Here is a 24,130-nt window from a genome sequence, read left to right on the forward strand (position 1 = left end):
AACTTATTGGTTTAGACCCTTCAGCAATAAGAATCTTGTTTTGTGTTGTAGGACACAGGTGCAGAAGTGGTTGTCCAGAAGGAACTATTTCCTGCAGTGCAAGTAAACAATGAATATTTTGAAGAGGAACAAAAGGTCAATGAGCTGAAAAATGAAGTGGCTGAACTGGATATGGTGCTTATAAATGAACAACTAAAAGAGCTGGAGGTATGGAAACTGCAAAGCCATTCCTCATTTTTAATGTAGTGGTACACTGGCAGAATTGTGATTCCCTTGGCAAACCAAAGCTGTTGCCCACAGCCTCATCTGAGTTTTAACTGCACAGCTAATCAGTTTGTCTGCAGACACCATGCCTTGATGCATGTCCATGTAAATCCCACACCTTGTACTGCTCTTCCAGAGTGCAGTGATACACCTAGGACTGCTTCCATGATGTGCTCCTTTGCTTGTGGATGGGCAGGAATATGTTTGTAGGTGAATCAGTATTTAGCTGTATTTTGTGTTGAAAGCTGAGAGTCTTTAAGATCATCCTTTAATACCTTCTCTCTCTGGGGTGGGCTTGATTGTAGAATTTAAAAACTGAGCTGGAAACGTGGAAAGCAAAGTCTCTGTGCCATGGTGAAGGAGCAACTCCCAATGGAACAGGATCAAACAGAGCAGAGCTGCAAAGCACAGAGCCCTGCTGGGACAGGCTGCTCCAGGAACTGGAAGCTGTTAAAGCAGTGAAGCAACAACAGTGCTGTTTAATTAATGAATACCAGAAAAGTCTTTCTGCTGCACAGTCCTCCATGAAAAATTTGTCGACAGAAAAAGATAACATAAAAATGTAAGTACAGTGGAGGGGTTTGGTTAAGAGGTTGCGCAACAAATATGATTCTGCACTGAATTTTGTGACATGCTTCAGTAATGCTCAGACAAGAGTATGGAGTTATATCCACTTCAAGAGAACTCTTAAGGGTTTGTAAGTTTGTGAACAGACTTAAGCAGAAGAATTTCTGGTGGCTCTCTGCTATCCTTAAACATCTACTCTCTTTATTCTTTAGGCAAAACAAAGTAGTTGCTGGGCTAAAAAGCTATAAAAATCCATCTTAAAATATATGTTTTTTTAATGTGGCAGATGTGAAACGCTCATTTTTCTTTAGGGACTCATTAATTCTAGTTTTTTGTTTTAAATGCAACATCTCTTTATTCTGAAAACTAACCTTACTTGATAGGAAAAATTCCATGGCAGTAAGTAACATTACCAATTCATGGCAGTAAGTCTACATTACCAATTCAGAGGTAACCAATGCACAACAAATATTTACTGTGTTTTGTGGGTTCGTCTTCAAAATGCAGAACTAGTTTGTCATGGTAATGTACCAAAATATTTTGAAAACATTTAAAGCTTATGAAATTGTTAATTTACAGCAAAGAGATTTGAAAAACATAAAAAAAATCCATCTGCTAAATGTATTTCAGGTGGGCATTTTAAAATACTTGTGTAAATAGAAGATAAATAGATTCATTTGGAAGAGTTTACCTTGCATGAATGGAAATTTCTCAGGTTTTTTATAACCAAGTTTTATCTTCATTGTCAACCAGAAATTATTATAAAGTGCTAATTCACTTAGAGATGATGTTACATTCTTGCTGATTTTTAAAATGAGGGCTACATTCTAGATAGGTAGACACTGCAATTTTAGAGAATATACAGTAGAACACATCTTTTTTGCACAGATATCTATGAATAGTGAGTGCTCTACAGATAAGCAAGAAATAATGATACTACAAGGGTGGTTGGGGAACTCCTAAGAGAACACAGAGATATGTGTGATTAAGTGAATAAAGTTAGTGAATTGTGCTCTAAACAGTAAAATTTGTTTTTAAAAAGTCTGTGTAATAAGGAGAATTCATTGTTTTTAAACACTACTCATGTTTTTGCCAGGGGTCCTATGAACAACACAGTTCTTCTGGAGAAAATTAAGGCATGCATAGAGTCCTTATGGAAAGAAAGAGATGTCTTAAACCAGCTGCAAAGCCAGCAAGAAGTTTTATCTCAGCATTTGACATGCATGGATAAAGTGTTGACAGAGAGCCAAATGAGGCAGCTGGAGCACTGGTGGCAGCACATGGAACAAGCAGTGCAAAAAAAACACGATCAGGTTGTGGCAGAAATTGATGAATTTAACCTGCTTATGAACAAAGCACGGGATATCCAGAGGCTGATACAGGAACAGTATTTGCAAGCAGAGTTACATTCCTCAGCTGCAGGAAAAGCCAAAGACCCTCTCGTTTGGACCACAGAGCTACAGGACATTAAACATGGTCTTTCTCTATTAAAAAGGAGGATTGAGCTGCAGATGAAAAGAATTTGGAGTGATCAAGAGAAGGTGGCTTTGGAGAACTCTATACAGGATTTGCAGAGCAAACTGGAAGCTTTATCAGCACAACAAACTCCTCAAGAGGATATTCAGTCCACTGGTCCTGCTCTCATGAAACATGAAATGATGAAGAGGCTGAAAGAAAATATTTCCTGGGTCAAAGACTCACTGTCCCATCTTGATCAGAAAGCAGCACTTTTCCCCAGTGATGTCAAATCACAAATCAGAAATTGTCAGCTTATGAACACAGACATCCTGAACAGAGAGCCTGTGATTCTATCCCTGGATTATGGGCTCCAGCACATCCTTCCCAGCTTGGAGCCAGAGGAGGGCTCTGATATGACCTTCCTTTTACAAACACTGAAGAATTCATACAAGGCTCTTGTTTTAAAATCTGCTCAAAGATTGCAGCACTTGGAGCTCCAGCTGGAGGAGAGGCAAAGACTCACTGCAGAAATAGACAAAGTTCACTCTCAGCTTTGCAAAGCTGAGCTGATGGCCAGGCCTGACCCAAACCAAAACAGCAGCTGCTCAGAGCTGGTGAGCCAACAAGGCATTCTGAAGGAGATGCTAAAGGACATACAGGAAATAGAAGAGCTTATCTCATCCCACTGCAAAGAGAGTCAGGTCACAGCTGGGCAGCTGAGCCTGTCTGAACAACTCTTCTTGATTGATCAGTTAAGGAGTCTGAAGAACAGAGCAAGGAAGACACAGAGGCAAATTCAAAGTAAACTTCATGAAGTAGAACAAAAGACAGCCGTCTCCAGAGAGTTTGCTGAAGGAATAGCTTCATTGCAGCAGGATCTTGATGACCTGCAGGATGGTGAAATGAACCTGAAAGATGGTGAATTAGTAGGTGCCAAGCAGGGGCTGAAGGACAAATGCAAAGCACTGAAAGAAAAAGTGTTGGCTTTTCAGTCAGGTTTGTCACAAGTAATGAAGTACAAGGAAATATTTGAATGTGTAGGTCTGAAGTGGGACTCACTGCAGCTGGATGAATTGCAAACTAAATTTTCTAAAATTAAAAACAAAATTAAAGAGAAAATAATACACTTGGAAAATATTGTTAGGGAATGGGATAAGATTCAAGGATTGCTAGATGAGATCCAGACTGTGACATCCACTGTAAGAAAAGAAGCTAATATCCTAAATGATAGCTCCAGCTCTTCTCCTGCTGAGAATGTCATATCTGCACAGATTCTATTGCAGGCAGTTCAACAAATTTTGTGCTTAACCCAGGAGGCAGCAAATCAAATAAACAAAAATGAGGTGTTTGATTCATCATTCAAAGAATCTAAGAGGAAAGAAATAAAGAGCCTGGAGAAAAACGTTGAAGAATTAAAACAGTTTCTTCAAAACTTGGTCTCTGGGCTACAGAGTGTAAACAAGGAAGGTAGCCAGGATGAAGCAGAAAATATATTCCACATCATAAGGCATATTCAATTAGAACTCCAGCAGCCACTTGTGATAGACATAAATACAATGCAGGATGAAAAGCTGCGATGGGAAGCAATTCAGAATATGATGGAAGGGAAGTTTTCTGCTCTTAAATGTATAATGGAAAAAGAGAGGGAAAAACAAGAAGAGAAATCTTCTCCTGCTGCTACAGAATTAGAGCCACTGCAAGGCTGTGAAGCACAGCTGAAGGCAGACATTGCTGCCCGTGTTGTAAGTATATTCAATGAAAGTGAAGCATTGACATATGCCTTTCCCCAAGAATTAGATTAGGTGTCTGTGACTGTGGCATTTTTGTTTTTCATGACTCACATCCTCATTTATTCTAACACCTGAATTGCCCTGTGATCTTCTCCACATTGGTGGATAGGATGGGAATCATGACAGAAACTAAGGATACAAAGAAAGTTGTGTTCACTTTGATTATAATCAATCAGTGGGAATTAGCACAAGAAGGGAATGGTAAAGAGGAGTAAGCAAAAGGCTGTGTTGAAATATTCAGCTGAAGAGAGACTGGGTGCAGTCATCTTGAGAGGTAACATTTTCAATAGTGAGAATGATAAAAAATCCAAGCACCTTGTTTCTACTATAAGGAGAACCTTTAGCAGCTGGGAGTGACCAAGAGGATTAAAGCACAGGTCAAGCCAATGTGATCAGGAATGGTGAACATAATTCCTGTTCTGAGGGCAATAAACACATGGGTTACAGCACAGCTCTGTGACTGCACAAGTAGCAAATGTGTTTGCCACATGTCCTCCCTCACCTCCTCCGGCAGTTGGTCTCAAAGACAGCCAAGTGTAAAATTTTAAGACCATGTGGTGATCCAGAGGAGCACAGCAGCATTATTTTATTGTTCCTTTCTCTTTTCAATGCTTTCAGAATGCTCTGGAGGAGGCATGCAGGGCTGGTGAGCTTTACACCAAGGCCCTTCAGAGGGCTGCCAGGTTCCTGGAGGACTGTGAAGCTCCAGCCCAGGATGCTGCAGATGCAGCAGAGCTCTGTGGCTCAGGGGAGATCTGTCAGACTCCACACTGGAAAGAGGAAGAGTTCAGCTCTGCAAAGGCTGACTTAGAAAACCTGCACTCCAAGCTGAAAAACCTAGTGAAGCCAGAAGACCAAGCATGTCTGGATGGTGCTGTGAGAGAACTGGTGGAAAGGAGTTTGGCATTAAGCAAGAAGGCTCAAAGAAAGGAAGCTGATGAGCAGAGGTGGGTCTCTGAGATCTCCATAGATCTTGTCCCTTATTGTGAGAAACTTGAGCAAAAATAAATCCAGTGTTGTTTCTGCTCTGATAGAAATTCAGGTAGTCAGAAATTCCTGCAGCAGGAAGGGTAAGCATTCCTTGTTGTTCTCAGGTGTGGTTGTTAAGGAAGGAAAATTGCAGACAAAAGCCGTATTGCTACTAATTTACAGTGCAGTCACTTCTTGTATACTGCAAAATGTAGAGCTTGAGTGGGAGTCATAGAGTGCCAGAATAAGAAGAAAGCACATTTCTAGTCTGTAGTGCGGTGCTGGTGGGGGTCAGAATAGTTTTCTGAGGGTCCCTAATTCATGTCTTCCATAGGCTGTTCTGATAGCTTGGGAAGGTAAAACCCAAACAAGGCACTGGCTGTGGTTTCCTTTCTTCAGATACAGAAGAAATCTGGAGGGCCTTCAGATACATGCAGAGAAAAAGTTTGGGGGAGAGAGTAAAGAATTTTTAAACTGCTTGATCATGTTCCAGTGATCAGTACCTCAGGGATCAAACCTGAAGTGTTTACCAAATGCTGTCTGACTATAACTTGGAAACAGTCAGGACTAGTAGCTCAAAAGGTTTTTTTTAAAACTTTTATTCTGTTGGGCATTGTTGTTGGAGAGAGGAACAATAACAACAACAGTTTTTAATTGATCCATTCATTATTTCATGCAGGTATTTTGAAAAACACAAAAGCTACACAGAAACCAAAGATAAAGTGTGTGATAATCTTAAGAAACTGGAAAAGATGCTTAGACAGTCTTTGTCTAAGATTCCAGTGTCTTATAAAGAAGCTTTGGAGCATTTGGAAGACAGCAAGGTAAGAAAGGCTCTGAAGAAGTTGAAAAGCTCATGCAAAACTAATGCAGCTATGTAATACCATGTGACATCATAGTAGGGAGAAGTGGAATTCTTTATCCTATATTTATGTATGTGTAAAACCATAGAATATATTAATGTATTAATATATTTATAATATTTTTAAAAGACCAGTAGTAATATATTTATAATCTTGTATAATAGACTATGTGAGATGAGTGTATCTTACTGCTCTAGAAATGAGACATTTTATTTACTCCATCTTTCTCCACAGTCTTAGCCAACAGAACTCCCTCATTATGACCATATTTTACCAGCTCAGTGCAGTGATTGCCATTTTCCTAGAGGATCCTGGACATGTTACTGAATACTTCATTAGTACTCCTGAGTGCAGCATTTTATTTATTGATGTGTTTGTTTTTCCTGTAAGGTTTTAGTGTCCAGCATTGACTCTGCTGAAGAGGATCTGGTGAAGCTGAGGCAGATCTCTGGAGAGATGATGAGGTTGTGCAGAGGAAGTGACAGAGCCCTGGGCAGGATTGTTGCAGTGCTGTGGGAAAACTGGCTGGGTTTGCTTGAGGCAGCCAAAGGGCTGGAAATTACCTGTGAAGAACTAAAGCAGGAATGGAAATTCATCAATGAAGAGGTGAGTTGTTCAACATCTGTTAGTTTGGGGGGAAGTCGAGATGGGACTGTGAGAACAATGGTCTGTAAAGGGCTGAGATCAGGGCAGAACATGATTTCCCACCCTTTCTTGAACCCAAAGTCAGAAAAGGTGGGGATATTTATTCAGTCCTCTGAACCCAGAGCAGCTCTGCACAGGGTTATGAGCTTTGTTAAAGCAAACTCAGAGGTTTTGTCCCTCTTCAAAGGTTCAGGTTCTGACTGTGTAATTCCCAGGAGTTAGTCACCCGTGTGAGCAAATGAACAATGTAACTTCAGGTGGTGGAACAAAAAAGCACTTTATCTCATGCTCTGCCATGGTGTTCACTTAGCTGGAACGAGAAACAATCATTCTGGATAAGCTCCAGGAAGAACAGCCAGAAAGCCTTAAAGAGAAGGAGAAGGCCACCAGAGAGGAGCTGGTGGAGTTACTCGATTTTGTGAACTCATTTGAAGAAAACATCAACCAGCAGCAGCTCCTCTTGCTCTTGCTTCTGCACCGGATAAGAAACATCCTGAATGCCCCTGAAGATGCTGAGGGGGAGGCTGCCCTCCCTGCCCTGGCTGAGATAAAGGCAATGCAGGAGCGCTGTAAGAAGTAAGTGGTGAGAAATTTCTGTCGAAGGTATGAGAAAAGCACAGGATTTTACTGGATAGCAAAGAATACCTGAAAGCTTATGCAGTTAACCTGAATGCAGTTAAAATGACAATAAATGCTCTCCTGGGTCAGACCAATGCTCCATCTCACCCTTCTGCTGTCTCCAGTATTGGGGGATATTACTTAGGGAGAAGACCTGAGCCTGGCCATATCCTTTGTGTGCTGCAATTTGTTTTCAAATGCAGTAGGAATCAAGGAACAATAGTCAGTTTTATACATTCCACGTGCTTATGAATTTTAAGATTTTCTGCTTTTAGGAAAATCAGACCTTGTGCTTTTGGCAACAATGCAGCTTTCATCTGAGTGCCACTGTCTAAAATTCTCCACAAATTTTTTTTTACAAATCTGATTATTTTATTCACCCTTCTCTGGGTTTGCTTTTGTGAACAACATTTGCTCTGCCAGCATCTTCAGACTGAGAACCTGGCCTCTGCTATTTAAATATGCCTGCTCTCTGGTTTGGTTTATCAAATAGAACTGTCTAAGGACTCACTTAAAAGAAACTGAAATAAAGTGGCATAAAACTCATAGATTTAACAGCAGAAAAACCTCCTAAATTACAGATTTAACAAATGTGGTTCTGGATATATACCTACATAATATCTGTATTAAGCATGCTCTTTGCTCCTACTTAGAGTTTAAATCATGTATTCTTTCTGGTCATCTTGCACAGGTTGTACAAAAAAGCTCAAGACCATAAAGATTCTGTGAAAGCTGAGATTCAGGAGAGGAACAAGGTCATTGAAGAAATAAGTGCTGTGACAAATGCATTACAGAATGCTGCATCTGTGTTGCTGCAGGATGCTGATGGAAAGGCAGAACAGCTGGAGGTTGGTAACAGCTCTAAACCCAGGAGCCAGCATTGCTGTGGTGGGATCTTGGATTTGTCTTAAAGGACTGGTTTTCTATTTAAAATTATTTAGAATTAGAATTTAGAGTTGTGTCTGCCTTTTTACGGAGTTGTGTCCAGAAGGAAATTTTCCTACTGTAGGTGCTTTATGACTGTTCTTCTCCCACATATCCAAACTTTGCTACTCTGAGCACCTAAAACTCACCCAAAAGTGAGTTAAGACTTTGTTCCTGTTTCTGACAGCAATGGAACAACTAAATGCTAGCAGCAGTCCCATCAAATTATCTCTTTTTAGCAGTGTCACAGCAGGCCTGTTCCTTTTGAGAAAGCTGAGCTAAAAGGATTGAAGAATTAATTAATTTTACATAGTCCAGACAGCAGTGAGCCAAAATCTGCAGGGCAATTTCGTCCCTTACTTCCAAAGAAAATCTTGTTCCTATGAAATTTATAGCAATAGTCAGGACTCCACTGCATCTATTGAGTGGAAATATCTGTTTCATTTTGAGATGACAAACCTGATTTAGGTTGGCAAAAGTTTTGAATTCACCCACACAGATGAAAAGGGAGAAGTGTAATTGTCTCTTCCCTTAGGAAAAAATTTGGGACAGTTTTGATAGGTATCTGCTTTCCAGCTAAATAATCTGTGAAATGTGAACGTGCAGTAATACACAGAAACCAGTTTGCAGGGGACATGCTTTGTTTTGGAGACAAGAGTTGTAACTGATTCTTTCCAGTTCAGGTCAGGGAATCTGTGAACTCCCATAAATATTGGCACAATCTTAATTGGGCCATTTGACAACAGCAGCTTTCTCCTTGAGACAATGAGGCACACAGCTGTTTCATGGCTTTGAGGGTTTGGGTTTTTTTAATATCAGACCCAGTTGTTGTGGGATGACAGGAAATTAATCAATCTCAGTGACTTACATATTTCTTCTGTCTATTGCATTTGTGTGAAGGAAAAGGTTCCCAACTGAAGACTGTGAATTAGCGGATTACTATTAATCCTGATTGAAAAAGCAAAGGCAGTTAATTTTGGTATCTTTCATTGCCTGGTAGGAGGTTTGGATAATTTTCCCCAATAACTTGAGTTAACATTTGAGTTTCTCAAGCAGCTGAGCACGAGGGAAAGGAACCATAAAGCCAGCAAACAGAACATTCCAACTTGAAACTCTAGAAAACCTTCCAAACAAATGAATTTCTTCATTCTTCCTGCAGGAGGACTTAGCTTGGATTTTATTTCTAGGCCACAGGCTGTAGACAGTTGTTCAAGTTTCTTTTATCTCATAAAACCTACATTCTTTGTGCAGAACTGGAAACTACTGTTTTGAGAGGAGCCTGCTGTGCTGCTCTGCGTAATTGCCTGAAAGGAGACACTTCAGCCTGAAACCTGTTGCTTTTTGTGGCCTTTGTGTTGTTTATAATAATGAAGGCACGGATGTTGCCTATTAGACTCTTTCAAAGGGAAAAATGCACTTTTGGAAAAAAGGAGAGCACAAAGGTTAACATTTAATCATAGGAGCTCTTGAGATGGTCCCTCTGCAGTGGCTGTCAATGAACATCAGTGCGTCACTTCCCCAGCATGGAGCAGTATCAGGTTTAATTAATTCTTACAGATTGAAAAGCATCATTTGATTAAATGAGCCACTATTGCTTAGAGTTTATCTGCTTGCAGAGGTAATCAAATCAGGTTTGATATCACAAACCAAATTTTTCCAAACTATAATAATGGTAGGAAATATAAAACACATCACATGTGTGTGTATATATACACATATATATGTACATATACACACATACACTCAGTAAAAACTGGGTAAAACTGCTGAAGTTACTCTTAATTTTGTAGGAGCTTCAGAATGTGATTGGCAGAGAGAGAGGAGCTCTGGAGGATATCATGGAGAAACTTCGGATCAAGTACTCTGAAATGTACACAATAGTCCCTGCAGAGATCGAAACGCAGCTGGAGGACTGCAAGAAAGTATTGCATGACCTAGAAGAGAAGGTAACTGTTGATGTGGTTTTCATATTCATCTATTTGCAATGTATAAATCATTGCTCATGCCTAGGTCTCTTTTAGAGTAATCTTATGGTAAGCAGTGTCAATATAAATTTTTATTTTTTTATTAAAAATGGGTGTGGCAGAATCTTTTGCAATAATTTTTAACATTAAATAGATGCTGTCTTCTTTCCAATCTGACTCTTAAACTGGGAACTAGCAATCAAAGTTGACTGCAAAGTTTGCGTAGCTTAAATGAGAAAATATTTTCAGAACTAGGGTAAAAATGGATTTTGAAACAGGATTTTTTAAAATGTAATGGTAGGGTATCATGACATGGTTCTTTTTGCCACCTCTGAGAACATGGTTGCCTTCCTTTAAAATCAGGGAATTTAAATAATTGAATCCCATTGCATCAATTTTTTGCAATATATTCTATCTACAAGGAATATAAGCAGTTAGCTGAAAGCAAAATTAAGCAAAATTGGATTAATACTCTCAGTTTGGGATCACATTTTTAGCCTGATACAATTACCATCATTGTTACTTACTAATTTGTGTTATTTTAAAAATGGAAAAAAAAAAACCCCTTTCAGTTCTCATATTTCAGAAATAATAATGTTCAATCCTAATTTTTAAGGTTAAATCTCAGTTAATTTGATACAATTTGAAAGTTTAATAAAACACTTTTGAAATCCAGTTACTTTTTATTGTCTATCAAATTACTCATTTTATCTTATGTAATATATTAAGCAGCATATTGACTAAAGCTTATGAGTTCTAATTTGGTTAACTTTATGGTTTCTGTTTCAAAATGAGGCTAGTCTTTTCATAATCAACAACTGGGAGGAGAAAAGGAAAGCAAAACAGTATTTATTCTTTGGGGTTTTTTTGTTGTTTACTGTTTCGTTTACCAAGATATAAAAGGTTATCCCAAAGCACACATTACCTGTTGAAGTGAAAGAACTGGTTCTGGAAGCTAGATAATGTTTTCTTTTCATATTTAGGTATTGGAAAACATTATAAACTACCTTGAAATTTTTCAAAATGCATTTATTAAAAAAAAAAACAAACCTTGATGGAAGTGGAGGTCAGTTCAGTAACACATTAGGAGATACCAGTGTGTGTTAAATTGACTTGTCATATTTTAATGTCATTCTGCTTTCTTCTAAATCTACAAACCAAAAAATGAAAATAAATTGTCCATTTGATGCCATAAATAATAAATTTTATCCCAGTAAGAAGTATTGAAATTAAAACCCTGCTTTACTGATAAGCAGAGCATTGACAGATGCAGTGTTTTTATCCTGAAGAAAAAGTCAGATCTTGATCTGTTTACTCATTTTCAGCTGTGTCACATCACTCCTACATGATTCTCCCTTGTTTTGGAACCTGGCACTACAATTACTGACAATTTTCCATGTTTGGTGTATTCCAGGATAGTGGTGATGGTCAAGTATTCAGTGATTACAGCCTGAATTCCTTTTTCCAAAAAGTCTTAGGCACTAAGTGCAGACTGACTTCACAAGTTTTGTGGTATAAGCAGGAATATTTCAGAGGAGCCCTCTAGTTCTTTCTGTATATATTTATTTTGATTAATTAAATTTTACCAATACAACATGTGGGTACTTTTTAGAGAGGTTGGTTGGAATCTATAAATGATGTTAATAAAATTGAGAAATGAATTGATAACTTATTAACTAAAATAGTCTTAACTCCTCATCCCACAACAAGCATAAAGTATTTCAGTACTAGGAGCTTCAAACTAAAATAACTATTAAATTAAAAATCTTTGGCATCAAGGCAGCATGGAACTGTTCAGTGTGCATTTCCCCATAAATCCTAAGGCTGCAGCACACAAAGATTTTACCACAATTTAATGATTTCCTGGTGCTTGGCTGACCCTTGCAGCTAGCCGGGTTTAATGAGAAAAGATGTCACTTTTGGGCAAGATGAAGGACTTTTCTCACTCCCTGCACTTCATCTAGTCCCTAGTAACCTGGTTGCTTGTGCTGCTCTGTCCTGTGCTCAGGCAATTACTCAACTTCAGCTTTGGGAGTTTTTCTCTTTCCACAGAAAATCAGGCCCTCCAGTGCACCAATTTTTCATTTCTGTGGAGTCCTGCAGAGTGAAATTAAGTTCCTCAGACCTTTCTATTTCGGTGATAAATCTCCGAGTTTATATAGAGAAATTGGCTGTGCATTGGTGCACTTGGATATTCCCTTATTTGTTACATGGAAGTCACAGCTGTCAGCTGAGACATAAAGGTGTCATTCTGGCTTTCTTACAGCACAAATCCAAATGTGACCCTTCCCACCATGCAGCATGAGCAGCCTCTGTCAGAGATGAGAGCAGAGTGAAGCAGAGCACCCAGGGAGCTGCAGTGCCTCAGTGCTTTTTCCTCAGGGGTTCCTTTTCTGAGCCAGGCATTTCTTAATGAGAACAAATTAGTGAACAACGTGTGGATGTTGAACCTGCCCGTGTTAATGCTTCTCCCTGCAAGTGTAGCTCCATTCCAGTGTTTTTACCTGACTTGTCAAGAGAAACAAAAAGAAATGGAATGTTTTTGGTAAGGTGGTGCACAGAAACAAGCAGATCTTTGTAATCTCCCCCATTGTTTTCTCTTTGCTCTGTCAGGTTAGCTCTGAAATCTTGCAGAACTCTCCTCAGTATGTGCTGAAAAGAAAAGCAGAAACTATTAACAATGGCCTTCAAGCTATTGAAAAGATGTTACAACAGAAGAGTGAAAACATTGCAAAAGCCAAAGAAGTTCAGAAGGTAATCTTGCAAAAAAAATAATCTGTGGGTGTTAAAAGATTTTTTATTGTTTTTACAGAGCCTAGTTTAGCATAAAGTGGTCTTCCATTCATTTTATGTCTGTAAAAGGAGAAGTACAAGCAAGCATTTAACTAGTGAATAGTTATCAGTTCTTTCTCACAGGAAAATCCATGCTTTTTTCAACTGTGAATCACACCAGTAGATGCAAAGTGTTCACTTTTCATCATGTCAGTTCTGAAACCTTTGCAATTCATGTGCCACATGCAGAACAAATAATGCTGCTGTTATCTTTGAGCCTGACATTCTGTTTAATTTCCCTTCTCTCCACATGCAGCAAATCTGGGATATGCTGGACCTGTGGCATTACAAGCTCAATGAGCTGGATGCAGAAGTGCAGGACATAGTGGAGCAGAATGCCTGCCATGCACAGGAGCTGATGGACATCCTGGTGGCCCCCCTGCAGCAGTACCAGCAGGTGTCCCAGCGTGCTGAGCGCAGAACTGCCATTCTCAACAAGGTACCTGCAGGTGGAACAGCTTTTAAAAATCCAATCCTATCAAAAACAGGCTGAGGGCTTTGCATGGAACATCATCAGAGGCTGCCAAATCAGTAGAGTCACAAGCCTGTTGTGATAAGGCTGATTGTAGCTGGGGTTTCTGGAGTGGCTGCCCCAAAGGAATGGCTCAAGCCGTGGTTGAGGGGTTTGTATGGGGAATTCTTGTCCCCCTGGGTGGGTATTGAGGTGGTTTTTTCACTCTGCTAATGGATCTATTGAGGTACCATTGCCATATAAATTGTGACAATGCCCCCATGAAATGTAAACATGCAATCACCAAAATTACTTTGGTGAGAGCGGACAGCCTGAAATCATGGAACTGTTTCAGAAATTACTTTGGTGAGAGGGGATAGCCTGAAATCATGAAACTGTTTCAGAAAAATGGTTTTTATTTCACCATGCTAATTTAACTGGCCATGATGCAAACGCACCCTATTTTCTTTTAGTCTTGTTTATAGATGCATTTATCTTATACAATGAAGCAATTGATGTGTGACTGGCTGTAACATTCTGTCATTTCCTAGGCCACCAGCAAGGTGGAAGAATATGAGGAGCACTTGAAGAATGTGAAAGATTGGATAGAAAGCACCAACAGTTTGCTAAGAGCTGATGCTCAGCACGACTCTGCAAAAAGCTTACATAAGCATACTGATGAGCTCCAGGTAAGAGCTGATGCAGATAAATACTTTGTTGGCACTTCTTGCTCTGTGCAGATGCAGTTTTCAATTCTTAATTGTTACTGACATAAGTAATTTACCATTTTCAGTAAATCCTTTCAGTGAAAAATAATTATAGTTGAAACTCATGAAATACAGGGTTTTTTTTTTTGGGCTAGACGCACCCATTTTGTGCAAATGCTGAACTGTTGTACAATTTCCAGAAATGTGTGATTGTCTTCTGTAACCCTGCTGAGTGGCTAGGATCAGTTTTTACTGCCTGCATCTATAGGATTCTTTCTATACTGTGTGTGAGCCAAAAAGGCAAAGTGCTGGTTTATTGATGTCTGTGTGTTAGATGGAAACTTTGAAGTGAGTTGTGGTTTGGAAGGCTGTGCTCACTGTTTCTTGAAGGTTCTGATTGGTAATTCTAAAAATTAGATGCTTGTAATATTACAGGGAAGATCAGGGCCAGTGCCAAAAAAGAAATTCTTGGAATTTTGTACTAATTTGAGTTTTCTGTGCATCTACTCCTTGGCTTAGACCAAGTGAGAAAGCTGCTGTTCTAAACACAGATTTTTGTAGTAAGAATAGTAAGAATTGTTGACAGGAAGTAGCTGCCCATTCTGGGCTGATATGGTACAAAAGCTTATAGCCACAATGGGGGAGAATGTGATTTCCAAAAGCCATGAACGTTTTTTGTGGCAAAAGCTTATTGTCTCCTGTGCTTGTGAAATGAAATGTTTTGTTTGTCCTGTGTGACTGTGTTCACAGGGGTCTTAGGATGAGGAAAGAGAGGATCTGACTCCACGTTTCAGAAGGCTTGATTTATTATTTTATGATATATATTATATTAAATTATACTAAAAGAATGGAAGAAAAGGTTTCATCTCAGAAGGCCAGCTAAGCTAAGAATGGAAAAGAAAGAATAACAAAGGTTGTCCCTGACTCTCTGTCCAAGCCAGCTGCCATGATTGGCCACTAATTATAAACATCCAATTTGGGCCAATCAAAAATCCACCTGTTGCATTCCACAGCAGCAGATAACCATTGTTTACATTTTGTCCCTGAGGCCTCTCAGCTTCTCAGGAGGAAAAAAATCCCAAGGAAAGGATTTTCATGAAAAGATGTCTGCAACAGTCCTGGACTGTGAAACCAGTGGGTTTGGAAATGCACCCTGGGCTTGCATTAGAGTGGAAATTGCTTTCAGTCCTTTCCTTCACACACCACCCGGATAAATGGATCATTTCTTGCAGCCTTCACTGCTCTTCATGACAGTGTTCACTGCAGTTCATCCAGTTCATTGCAGGGGAAGAGACTTCACAGCATGCACAACTGGTCTGATACTTTCTACAGCATTTTGTACCTTCTAATCCTTACCTCTACAACCACTGTTCAGCAGTGATGTATCAAACTTAACTCCTGTTTTGTCTCCAGATGGCTTTGGAAGACTCAGAGCAAAAGCAAAATCTTCTGCATGGTATCTGCAAGGAGCTGGAGGAGCTGTCAGCAGTCTTTGAAACTGACAGTGTAATGCAACAGCTGAATGAAATAGATGTTCAAGTAGCAGCTTTACAGCATGAGATTGCAGAGATTCTTCCACAAATCCTGCATGTGGCTGATGTAAGTCTGGGTGACCCATAAATGCCTTTTATCAGAGCTTCATCATATGTTAGGAAATGCAGATTATATCACCTGCATGGAAAACAGGGTGTAGTGCTGGTTGTTGTAGGTGTGCCAAGCAAGGAAATGACTTTTTGTAAACAAACCATCAGAAGGCATTTGGTAACTAATTAAGCTGTAAAGTTCAGGATTAGCACGGGAGGTAGGAGGAAAGGCTGGGATGGGAGCCTGGGTTGTTTCAGCCCAGAGAAACTTGGGGGTGAGAGGTTGATATTGCTGCTACATGATGGGAGATGACAGACAGGATTGGGCCAGGCTCTTCTTGGGGTGTTCAGTAACAGATCCCAAGTGTAACAAAGGAAATTTACATCTACATAATAGGAAGAATTTTAATTTTTTTTTTTTTTTTTTTGCTGTGAAGTTGGTCAAACACTAGATCAGGGGCTCCAAGCAGGGGTAACATTGCCACCTCAAGAGATACCAAATCTCAACAGGATCAGACCCCAAGTGCCCTGGTTTGATGGGTAGCAGAGACCTTACAAGGTCCCTTCCAGCCTAATCTACTCATGACTGTCTCTGTGAGAATTCACAAACTCTGTGAATTCTGTGGGCTCCTTTTCCATCTGACATAAGTCTCTTCCTACTGGAAGCTGCACCAGTGTAATTATAGCTCTTTCCTATTCTGATAACTATCACCACTGGAAAAATGTCTTCTCACTACTGGTAATTCCTAATGTAAATTTTTAAGGATATTTCAGTTCTGTATTCAGGGTTTAAAACAGAACAGATGATCTTGAGTCCTTAATTCCTTTAGAAGTTATGACTAAAAGTAATTTATAACAGCTAGCCTTTTGATTGATAGCATCCATTAACAGCCTGCATATGCTGCACTCATTTTTCAGTATTTCTTTTTACATTTAAGTGAAAGAATGCAAGTTGGCTTTGGTGTTTGGGCTATCTACAAATATTCTTTTTGTTCCCAAAATCTAGGAACTGGATGCCATTGAATCTCATGTGAAAGTGTTTGAGAAGGATGTTGCAGAAATGAAGACAATCCTGTCATCAGAAGATCTGTTAGAATTTTCTCCTAAAGACCAACTTAAACATGGACAGGTCTGTGAGAACTCCTGTCTAGGTTTTTTTTCCTGATCAGTGTAAACCCTGAGGTGACACTGTTGAGAGACCTTTCCAAGAAGCACAGCCATGGTTTGAACACAAAACACTTGAAATTAAAGCACTATTGAGAATATGTGCACAGAGAACTCGAGTTTAACTGAAGCACATGTCAGGCATAGCTGCCACATTTGAGGATCTCCAGTTTTTGGGAAGTTTGTGGCCTGATTTTCAAGAGACACTTCCTGCATACTGCTCCACTTGGCACCAAATGGAAATCTGAAGTTAGAAAATTAGGCTTTGTTTTTCCAAAAATGAAGGCAAAATTTAGCAGATGATTCTTTTTAATTCACACCAGTCCACAGTGTTATCTGCCTAAAATACAAAAAGCATGGGTTCAGTTTCAGGTGAGGAATAAAAATGTCATCATATCTCTCATCATAATTCTCATAGCAAAGCTGTGCAGCTTGGTTACCCAGAGAACAATTTTGTAAGAACTACATTACATGAAAAAACTAAAGTAATATTTCTTCTGGAAAATGATGTTCACCTACTTCCTTAGTGGAAATCAAATCCTGGATAGTACCAAAAATTCCTGATACAGTCTGCTTATGAATGAGAGAATAAGCATCTCTATTTCCACTGGGGCATTTTAAAATAAAATCTACCTGAGAAGGAGTTTAACAAAATTGTTAGTAATTAAAAGGCCTATAGGTGGTTTGTATTTATATTATTTTTTTTTTCTGGAGTTCCCTGCTGACTGGTTGGCTGAACAAAAGACAAAAACCAGAATTTGCCTAGAGTGACATCAAAGAATTTGCACCACTTTAACTGTCTTTACTGCCAGTGATTTTCTGCTTTGAAATGAGCTGCTTAGTAAATAGCAGCTGATCTGAATGTGAACATTTTGTCACTGTGCAAACTTTGCATATACAGAAAAAAACAGAATTGTAAATATAACTTATATCTTTGTCTTTCTTGAGACAACCTCAGTGTGGATTTTCATTTATTTGTTCCAAGAACAAGAATCACAGAATATTCTGAGTTGTGAGGGACTCACAAGGATCATAGAGTCCAGCTCTTAAATGAATGGCCCATATGGGGATTAAATTTTCTTCCTTCTTAAATGGGAAACTCACTAAAGAGAGCTTTTGCTCATAATAAGTGTAGTATAAATTTATGGTGTTGATTTTTCTAACTCAATATCACATCCATCATCTCTGTTCTATCCTGACAGGTTATACTTGAGCATGTTGGCCCCATGCAGAAAACTATTGTTCATATACAGTCCTATGAAGATGCTCTTCAGCTGCCAGGGCTGAAAATGCAACCTTTCTCAGTCTTCCAAAGAGCAAGACAACTCTTGAGAGAACTGAAGAAATTAGAAAAAATTACTAAGGAACAGAATGAGCTACTGGAGGTAATTGATTTATTTTTTTTTCTATGGTCACCTGTACCACCTTTTTGAAATAATTTTGATCTTTAAACACTACTGCTTTTGCAGCCATATAGTTACACCTACTGTGTCTTCTGTGTAATGGTTTGGGGATTTTTTTGTTCTTTTTTCTTAATGAATTTGATCCTGCCACAAAGCACACTGAATAGTCTTGACATGCATTTCAGATTTCCAATTCAGTCACAGCTGACAACATACTATAGAAGGAAGGAAGGCTCAGGTGTTGCACTGATTGATGGAAGTCCTGTGTTAGATGCAGGCACTCACCGACTTCTGAAACTCACCCGGGCCATGGAAATTCTGGTTGCCAGCCATTAGACAGCAATTGCTAACATCAGAACATCTACTAATCCAAACCAGTGAGCCAGGAAGTTTGCCATTCCCTACAGCTGTGTTGTGGTAAATTCACTGTTTTGGGGCAGGCCAGCTTGTGTTGGGGTCCTGGAGCTGCTGCTGGCCAGGCCAGGTTTGGACACAGAAGGGAAACAGCAGCAGGAGGAGGCAATGCTGGCAGGTCAGGGAGGGTTAACTCAGGGCCAGGGTGAGTTATGGAACAGCCCCAAACCCGAGGGGGGCTCTGTGCAGCACTTCCCTGAGCAGTGAGGTTGTGCCAGCTGAGGGAAGTTGTAATTCAGGAGCTGGGCACGCTCCAGTGCCCAGGCTGGAGGAAGTCTGGGGTTCTGTAGCACAGGTTCCCACGCAGCAAGGAATTAAAGTTCTCGTGTGTCCCACCCATTTCTTGGCAGGATGCTGACAGCACCTAGAGAAAGGTTACATTACCTTTGCTGATTTGGTTTTCCTAAGCTATGAGGGTAAAGCAGAATGCTTTAAAACATCTAACTGGGCATTTCAGAGGCCAGGCAGACAAGTGACAGCTAAAACGGGAATGTTCTTTTTTGATTTTCACTTTGAGAAATGGAGAGCAGAAAACAAAGAGAAAAACTCCAACATGCCACATAACTAGTGCATGCTTGGAGTCAGAAAAAAGCAGTGACTGTATTAGATCTGTATAATCCCTACATTCTCTTTTTTTTTTTTCAGTCCATACAATTTCTAATGTCCAAAAAATGGATGTGGTAAAATGTACCTTTTTCATTGTTACCAGATCAAATAATGGAGAATTTTCAAAACACTTTAAAAGCATCAGAAACAGGGTGCTTTCCATTTATCAATTGTTGTAATGACACTTGTAACTGGTATTTGTGCAATATTAGGTCAAATTTTAGATTTTTCTCCTTTTTGTAAAGCCGTGACATTTTTTTGCTCAGCATTTGCCTTTATCTTGTAGACACCCAACAATCTGTAGCTGAGTGAAATTTCTTTGTGAGAAAACAGATTGGAAAAATTGCAATTCTTGGCAGCTAGTGTGTCAAACTGTGCAAAAGAGATTTTCCAGTGCAGTTGAATGGGTTGAAAGCAGCAGCACTACAATACAAATGTAGCAGCAGCTGAGGTGTAACAAAGGATAAAGCCATTAAACCATGGCATTTTGAGTGCTGCATTAAAAAGGTGGTGAGAATCCTGCTAGAGAGGAAAGCAAATGGGAGCCAAGCCTCCTGTACAAATATATGCATTTTTTCCCCCCTGGGGATTAGTCTTTGGGTGAGTTTGCCCATATTTTGCTATGGACGAGGCAATGGAATATTGCACCATAAACTTCTGTATAATTAAGTTGCATTGTAACACCTGAAACAGTAAGTCAGAAACAAAGCTTGTCATAGATTCTGAAAATGCTCTGGGACAGGAGTTTAAGTGACTTTGTTGAATGTTGCCCTCTGTTTTTTTTATTATGGCCTGTTAAGTTCCACACCTAAACAACGTCATCAGGAAGAAGATTTGGATGCCACATCTGCTTCTACTGATTTTTAGTGCAAGAAAGTGGTATTATTTGCATATCTGATGATTTACTGGTGTCATTTTCAGTAAGCTCTTCCAAAACAAATACTCTGTAGGTAGGTGGGCCTTTTCCATGGGTAGGTCTTCTGGAATTAGCATGATATAAAAAGTAAAGAGCAACTATTAACCAGGAAATAACTCAAAAGAAAGGCAGAACTTGTAGGAAGATATCCAGTCTCACATATATGGCATAATTTGTTATATTGGATAAAGGATAGAATCAGATTTTCTTTTCCCTGAGTAGAAGACAGAAACTAATTAATTATCTTCAGGTAAGTGACTATATTCACATATTGGTCCATGACAGAAGACACTGGAGTCTGTATACAAAATATTCAGACTCTTTAGTTAGTCTAGGAAATTTGAGGTAGGACTCAATTTATTACTAAACAGTCCTATTCATATCAAATTAAAGCAATGAGTAAGAGAATCTTCCTTTTAGGAGGTCTTTTTTACCTTTCTCATCAAAGCAGAGCAGACCTATTCCTTTTTCTTTCCTCTCTGATTCTTTGCCTGTGGCACTAAGATTATAGGCCACAAATATCTTCCCCTTCAAATTGGTTTTCTTTTTTTTAAGTGAGGAAAGTAGTTTCTTCTCACTTTTAACACCTGTAGAATAATAATGGTTATTTAGAACTTTATTAGCCTGCATTTTCTTGAGAGGGAGTGCTGCTATGAAGAAGTGACTGAAGAAATGGCACTGTTGCTGTTGATAGCAGGAGACTCTTTGCTCTGTGAACACTTTACAGTGAGATCTTTGACCTGTTGGGTCATTCAGCAGCACAAGAGGATCAAGCCTGTTGACTTCATTGTTTCTTTATTGCCTTTTGCAGGAAGGAACAGCCCTTTGTTGTTATTTGGTTGTCAGCCTCTGGGTCCAGAAACACAGAGCCACCAAGTGCTGGGCATATTCAGTGTTTTCACAAGATATTCTGACTTGTAGATGTGACAGTTTCCTAATGACCTGAGACATCATGAAGGCTGTGGCTGACAAATATGAGTGTGTGGGGAGATTGCCCATTTCTGCATGGACAGCAGAGCCTGGGGGGCAATGAGATTTTGCTGTCAATGTCAAATGAGTAAAAGTGAATTTGGCTGTTTATTACATATAATGGGTTTTCCTGTAAGCCATGTAAACAGAAGTTGTTCATATGTTGGGAATGCTTATCATTTTTATTGGAACTATTCAAATAGTCAGGCAGTGTGGTTGGGTTATCCTCTGAGCTGCAGTGTTTGCCTGGTGTACAGCCCAGTTCATTTTGAGCAGTTTCATTTTTGGTTTTGCAGAACTCACTGGCAGTAAAGACTTGAGCACCACTAAAAACCAGTCAGGCTTTCTACTTTATATGAAACCCTTCAATTTCTCCCTTTTTCACAACGTTTTATAAGTTGTAATGGATGTGGTGAAGTCTGCTCCATTTCCATTCCATAGCCAAATTCATAGTTCTGCTCTGGGGCTCCAAGACAGAATCCTCCACCATACTTCACCTTGTGGGTAGAGCAGCTTGTTTGTCTTTAGCAAGTGAATAATAAACTTAGTGAGGGATGGGGTTGTGCAAAGTTAGCAGAGCAAATACAGATTGTAGTACTCAGAACTGCAGGTACAAAGGAGGCTTCAGTACTCTTCAGTTCAACTGTGCTTCCTTACTGACTTGTTTGTTTATGTACTCCGTATTTCAAAATTATTTATGGAGATTCCTATTTCACAGGAGACTGTAAAGAAAACAGAAGAATGTGAGGAAGAAATTGAAAAGTTGAAACAACTCCTTAAGAACAATTTGGGGGAAATATCACATGAAGATCAACCAGAGGCTCAGAAGACTCCTTGTCCAGAGGTGGGTTTCATTCTTTTCATTCCTTATTCTGACTAACGCTAATCATGATGATGCAGAGCACTGAGAAATAGGGGTGTGCTTCCCTTCACCACCACAGTCTAGCAGGCAATTGAATGCCATAGTGTGACCATGCAATGGATTACAATTAATATTACTTTGCAAGTTGGGTATATCTTTCATAGTATACTCCTTTCTGATTTTGGTGTGTCATTTGTGCCTATATCAACTTGGAAGAAAAATTGAGTGCTGTTTTGATGAAACAATATGCAACATTGAGAGCTTACCTGTGCTCAGCAATCTGCTAATTTTCCTGAGGTGGCAGCTTGGGATAATGCCTAAGGAGAGAGCCAAGTCCCTTTCTGATGTCTGGTCATGCAATGCCACTTTTGGGGATTCTGGTTAGGGTTAGATTCATTGCACTCCTTTCTTTGTCCTCACTGCCCCACTGTGTTTTCATCTCTAGTAAACATCTGTTGCTTTTCTCTCTACAGTCAGCTGTTTCTGTAATGGATGAATTGATGTTTTTAATGCAAAAATAAGATGTGTTTTAAGGATAGCACTGCAGAAGTCAGGAAATTACTAATTAAATGTAATAACTATTTATAAAGTGCCTCTGAAATGCTCAGTTTTTTCCAGTCAGTCACAGTAAAGTTAATACACTTAGACTGTACTTGCCTAATAACTATAATCACTCAGTAGGCTCCTAAGTACATAGCTGCTCTGCTGTCAGCTGGTTGGATGTTGGAGGCTTGATGTAGTGCTCAGCATGATTCATTTCCTGATTCTTCCTTGTTTTTGTCTCTGAGTGTAGGATTTTATGGTTAGTAGTTCTTGTTTTAGCAGAAAACTTGGCAGATACAGCATTGCATGAAGAGAAGTGGGCAGTGGAATCGCCCATGTTCCTGGAGGATTTCAGAAAAAGAAGTGATTTTAAGAAAGAGTTGGTTTCTGAGGAGGTTATGGCTAATTAAGTTTGCAAAAGAGTAGCTGGCACATTATGCTGGCAAGTCTCCTGCAGTGAAATAAATAGATATACTGTTCCTAGTGGACATTCATAAATCATGCCAAATTTTCATGGATATCTGTTACTTCATTTCAATGACATTTTCTTTCCTTTACCTTTGGATGATTTTATCTTGTGGTTTTGAATGTACAAAAGGAAGAAAGCATTGTCAGAGCAGAGTTCCCATGTCCTTTGAAAATTTGCTGGAGTTCTTCCCTGCACCTTTCCTGTCATGCTGCCACCCCAGAGCTATTACCAGAAGCTGTAGAGGAGACAGGAGCAGCAGCCTCACTGCTTTCATCTGCCACAGATTATTACCTGCATCACATCCCTAATGACAGAGCCTGGTGTGGAGCCAGGGCTGTTCTCACTTCAAGCCTGGCATCAAAGCTTGCTGTGATCAACTAAGCCCAGTGTGCAAAGGGATATTTAGCCAGGTTTCACTCTTCTGAGCAAGTAACAATGCTTCAAAGAGCTTTAGCACTTTCAGTAATGGAGGGAGTAGGGCAATTCATTCCATGTCCTGTCTTACTCTGTTATTTGCTGGGATTTCTTGGTTTACCTGGAGGCTGGGTGGTGAGGAAAGCCCTGGAGAAAACTCTGAAGGGCAGAACACTGGCTGGAGGAGTAGTCATGGCCAGGAAGGAGATCAAGACCAAGACAGATTTATTTCCCCGTCTGTTAGTGCAGTTACTTTTGTTTGTCTCTACAGAACGTTAAATATTTTCCTTCAGCTTTGTTGGGGTCCATTTATTTCTCCCAGTATCACATTCAAAGACATGGCATAATTTTGGCCCTAGCCACATTCCCAACACCCACCAAATGGTTTCTTTCCTTTGGGCCATCTTTAGCAAAGACTGAGCCCTGAGCTACCCTCATTTGCTGGCTTTGCCCTCCTCAGGGCATTCCCAAGTGTTCAGGCTGCCAGGGAAGGTGCTTGGAAGGAACATCACTCTGTGACACACAGAGCAATGTAGCCCATCTGCATTCCCTTGGTCCTGGAGGAAGCTGCTGCTGCTCTCATGGATATGCAGGACCTAGTTAGAATTTGTTCCAGCCTGCCACGTTTCCTTCCACACTGCCAACTTCTGCTTCACAAGTGGCAAGGGCTGTCCTGAGCTGGATCTGCTGCTGCTGGTTTGCATGCACCTGGACATCTCCTGCAGTGACAATGGG

General features: G+C 39.8%; 1 protein-coding gene across 4 annotated transcripts in view; it reads left to right on the forward strand.

Moving 5' to 3' along the window:
- Positions 1–24,130, forward strand: part of LOC102072960 (nesprin-2) — a 181,891-nt gene that overhangs the window by 79,797 nt on the left and 77,964 nt on the right. For all 4 annotated transcript variants that reach the window (XM_074542222.1, XM_026796308.2, XM_026796309.2 and 1 more), the window contains exons 48-63: positions 52–207; positions 570–826; positions 1,928–4,031; positions 4,698–5,026; positions 5,728–5,872; positions 6,302–6,517; positions 6,867–7,132; positions 7,866–8,022; positions 9,889–10,044; positions 12,676–12,816; positions 13,151–13,333; positions 13,897–14,034; positions 15,466–15,651; positions 16,642–16,764; positions 18,002–18,184; positions 21,826–21,951. In XM_074542222.1, the coding sequence (XP_074398323.1) occupies positions 52–207; positions 570–826; positions 1,928–4,031; positions 4,698–5,026; positions 5,728–5,872; positions 6,302–6,517; positions 6,867–7,132; positions 7,866–8,022; positions 9,889–10,044; positions 12,676–12,816; positions 13,151–13,333; positions 13,897–14,034; positions 15,466–15,651; positions 16,642–16,764; positions 18,002–18,184; positions 21,826–21,951 (4,866 nt within the window). The remainder of the gene's footprint in view (positions 1–51; positions 208–569; positions 827–1,927; positions 4,032–4,697; positions 5,027–5,727; positions 5,873–6,301; positions 6,518–6,866; positions 7,133–7,865; positions 8,023–9,888; positions 10,045–12,675; positions 12,817–13,150; positions 13,334–13,896; positions 14,035–15,465; positions 15,652–16,641; positions 16,765–18,001; positions 18,185–21,825; positions 21,952–24,130) is intronic.

This window comes from Zonotrichia albicollis, chromosome 6 (genome assembly GCF_047830755.1).
Source record: "Zonotrichia albicollis isolate bZonAlb1 chromosome 6, bZonAlb1.hap1, whole genome shotgun sequence".
Lineage (NCBI taxonomy): Eukaryota > Metazoa > Chordata > Aves > Passeriformes > Passerellidae > Zonotrichia > Zonotrichia albicollis.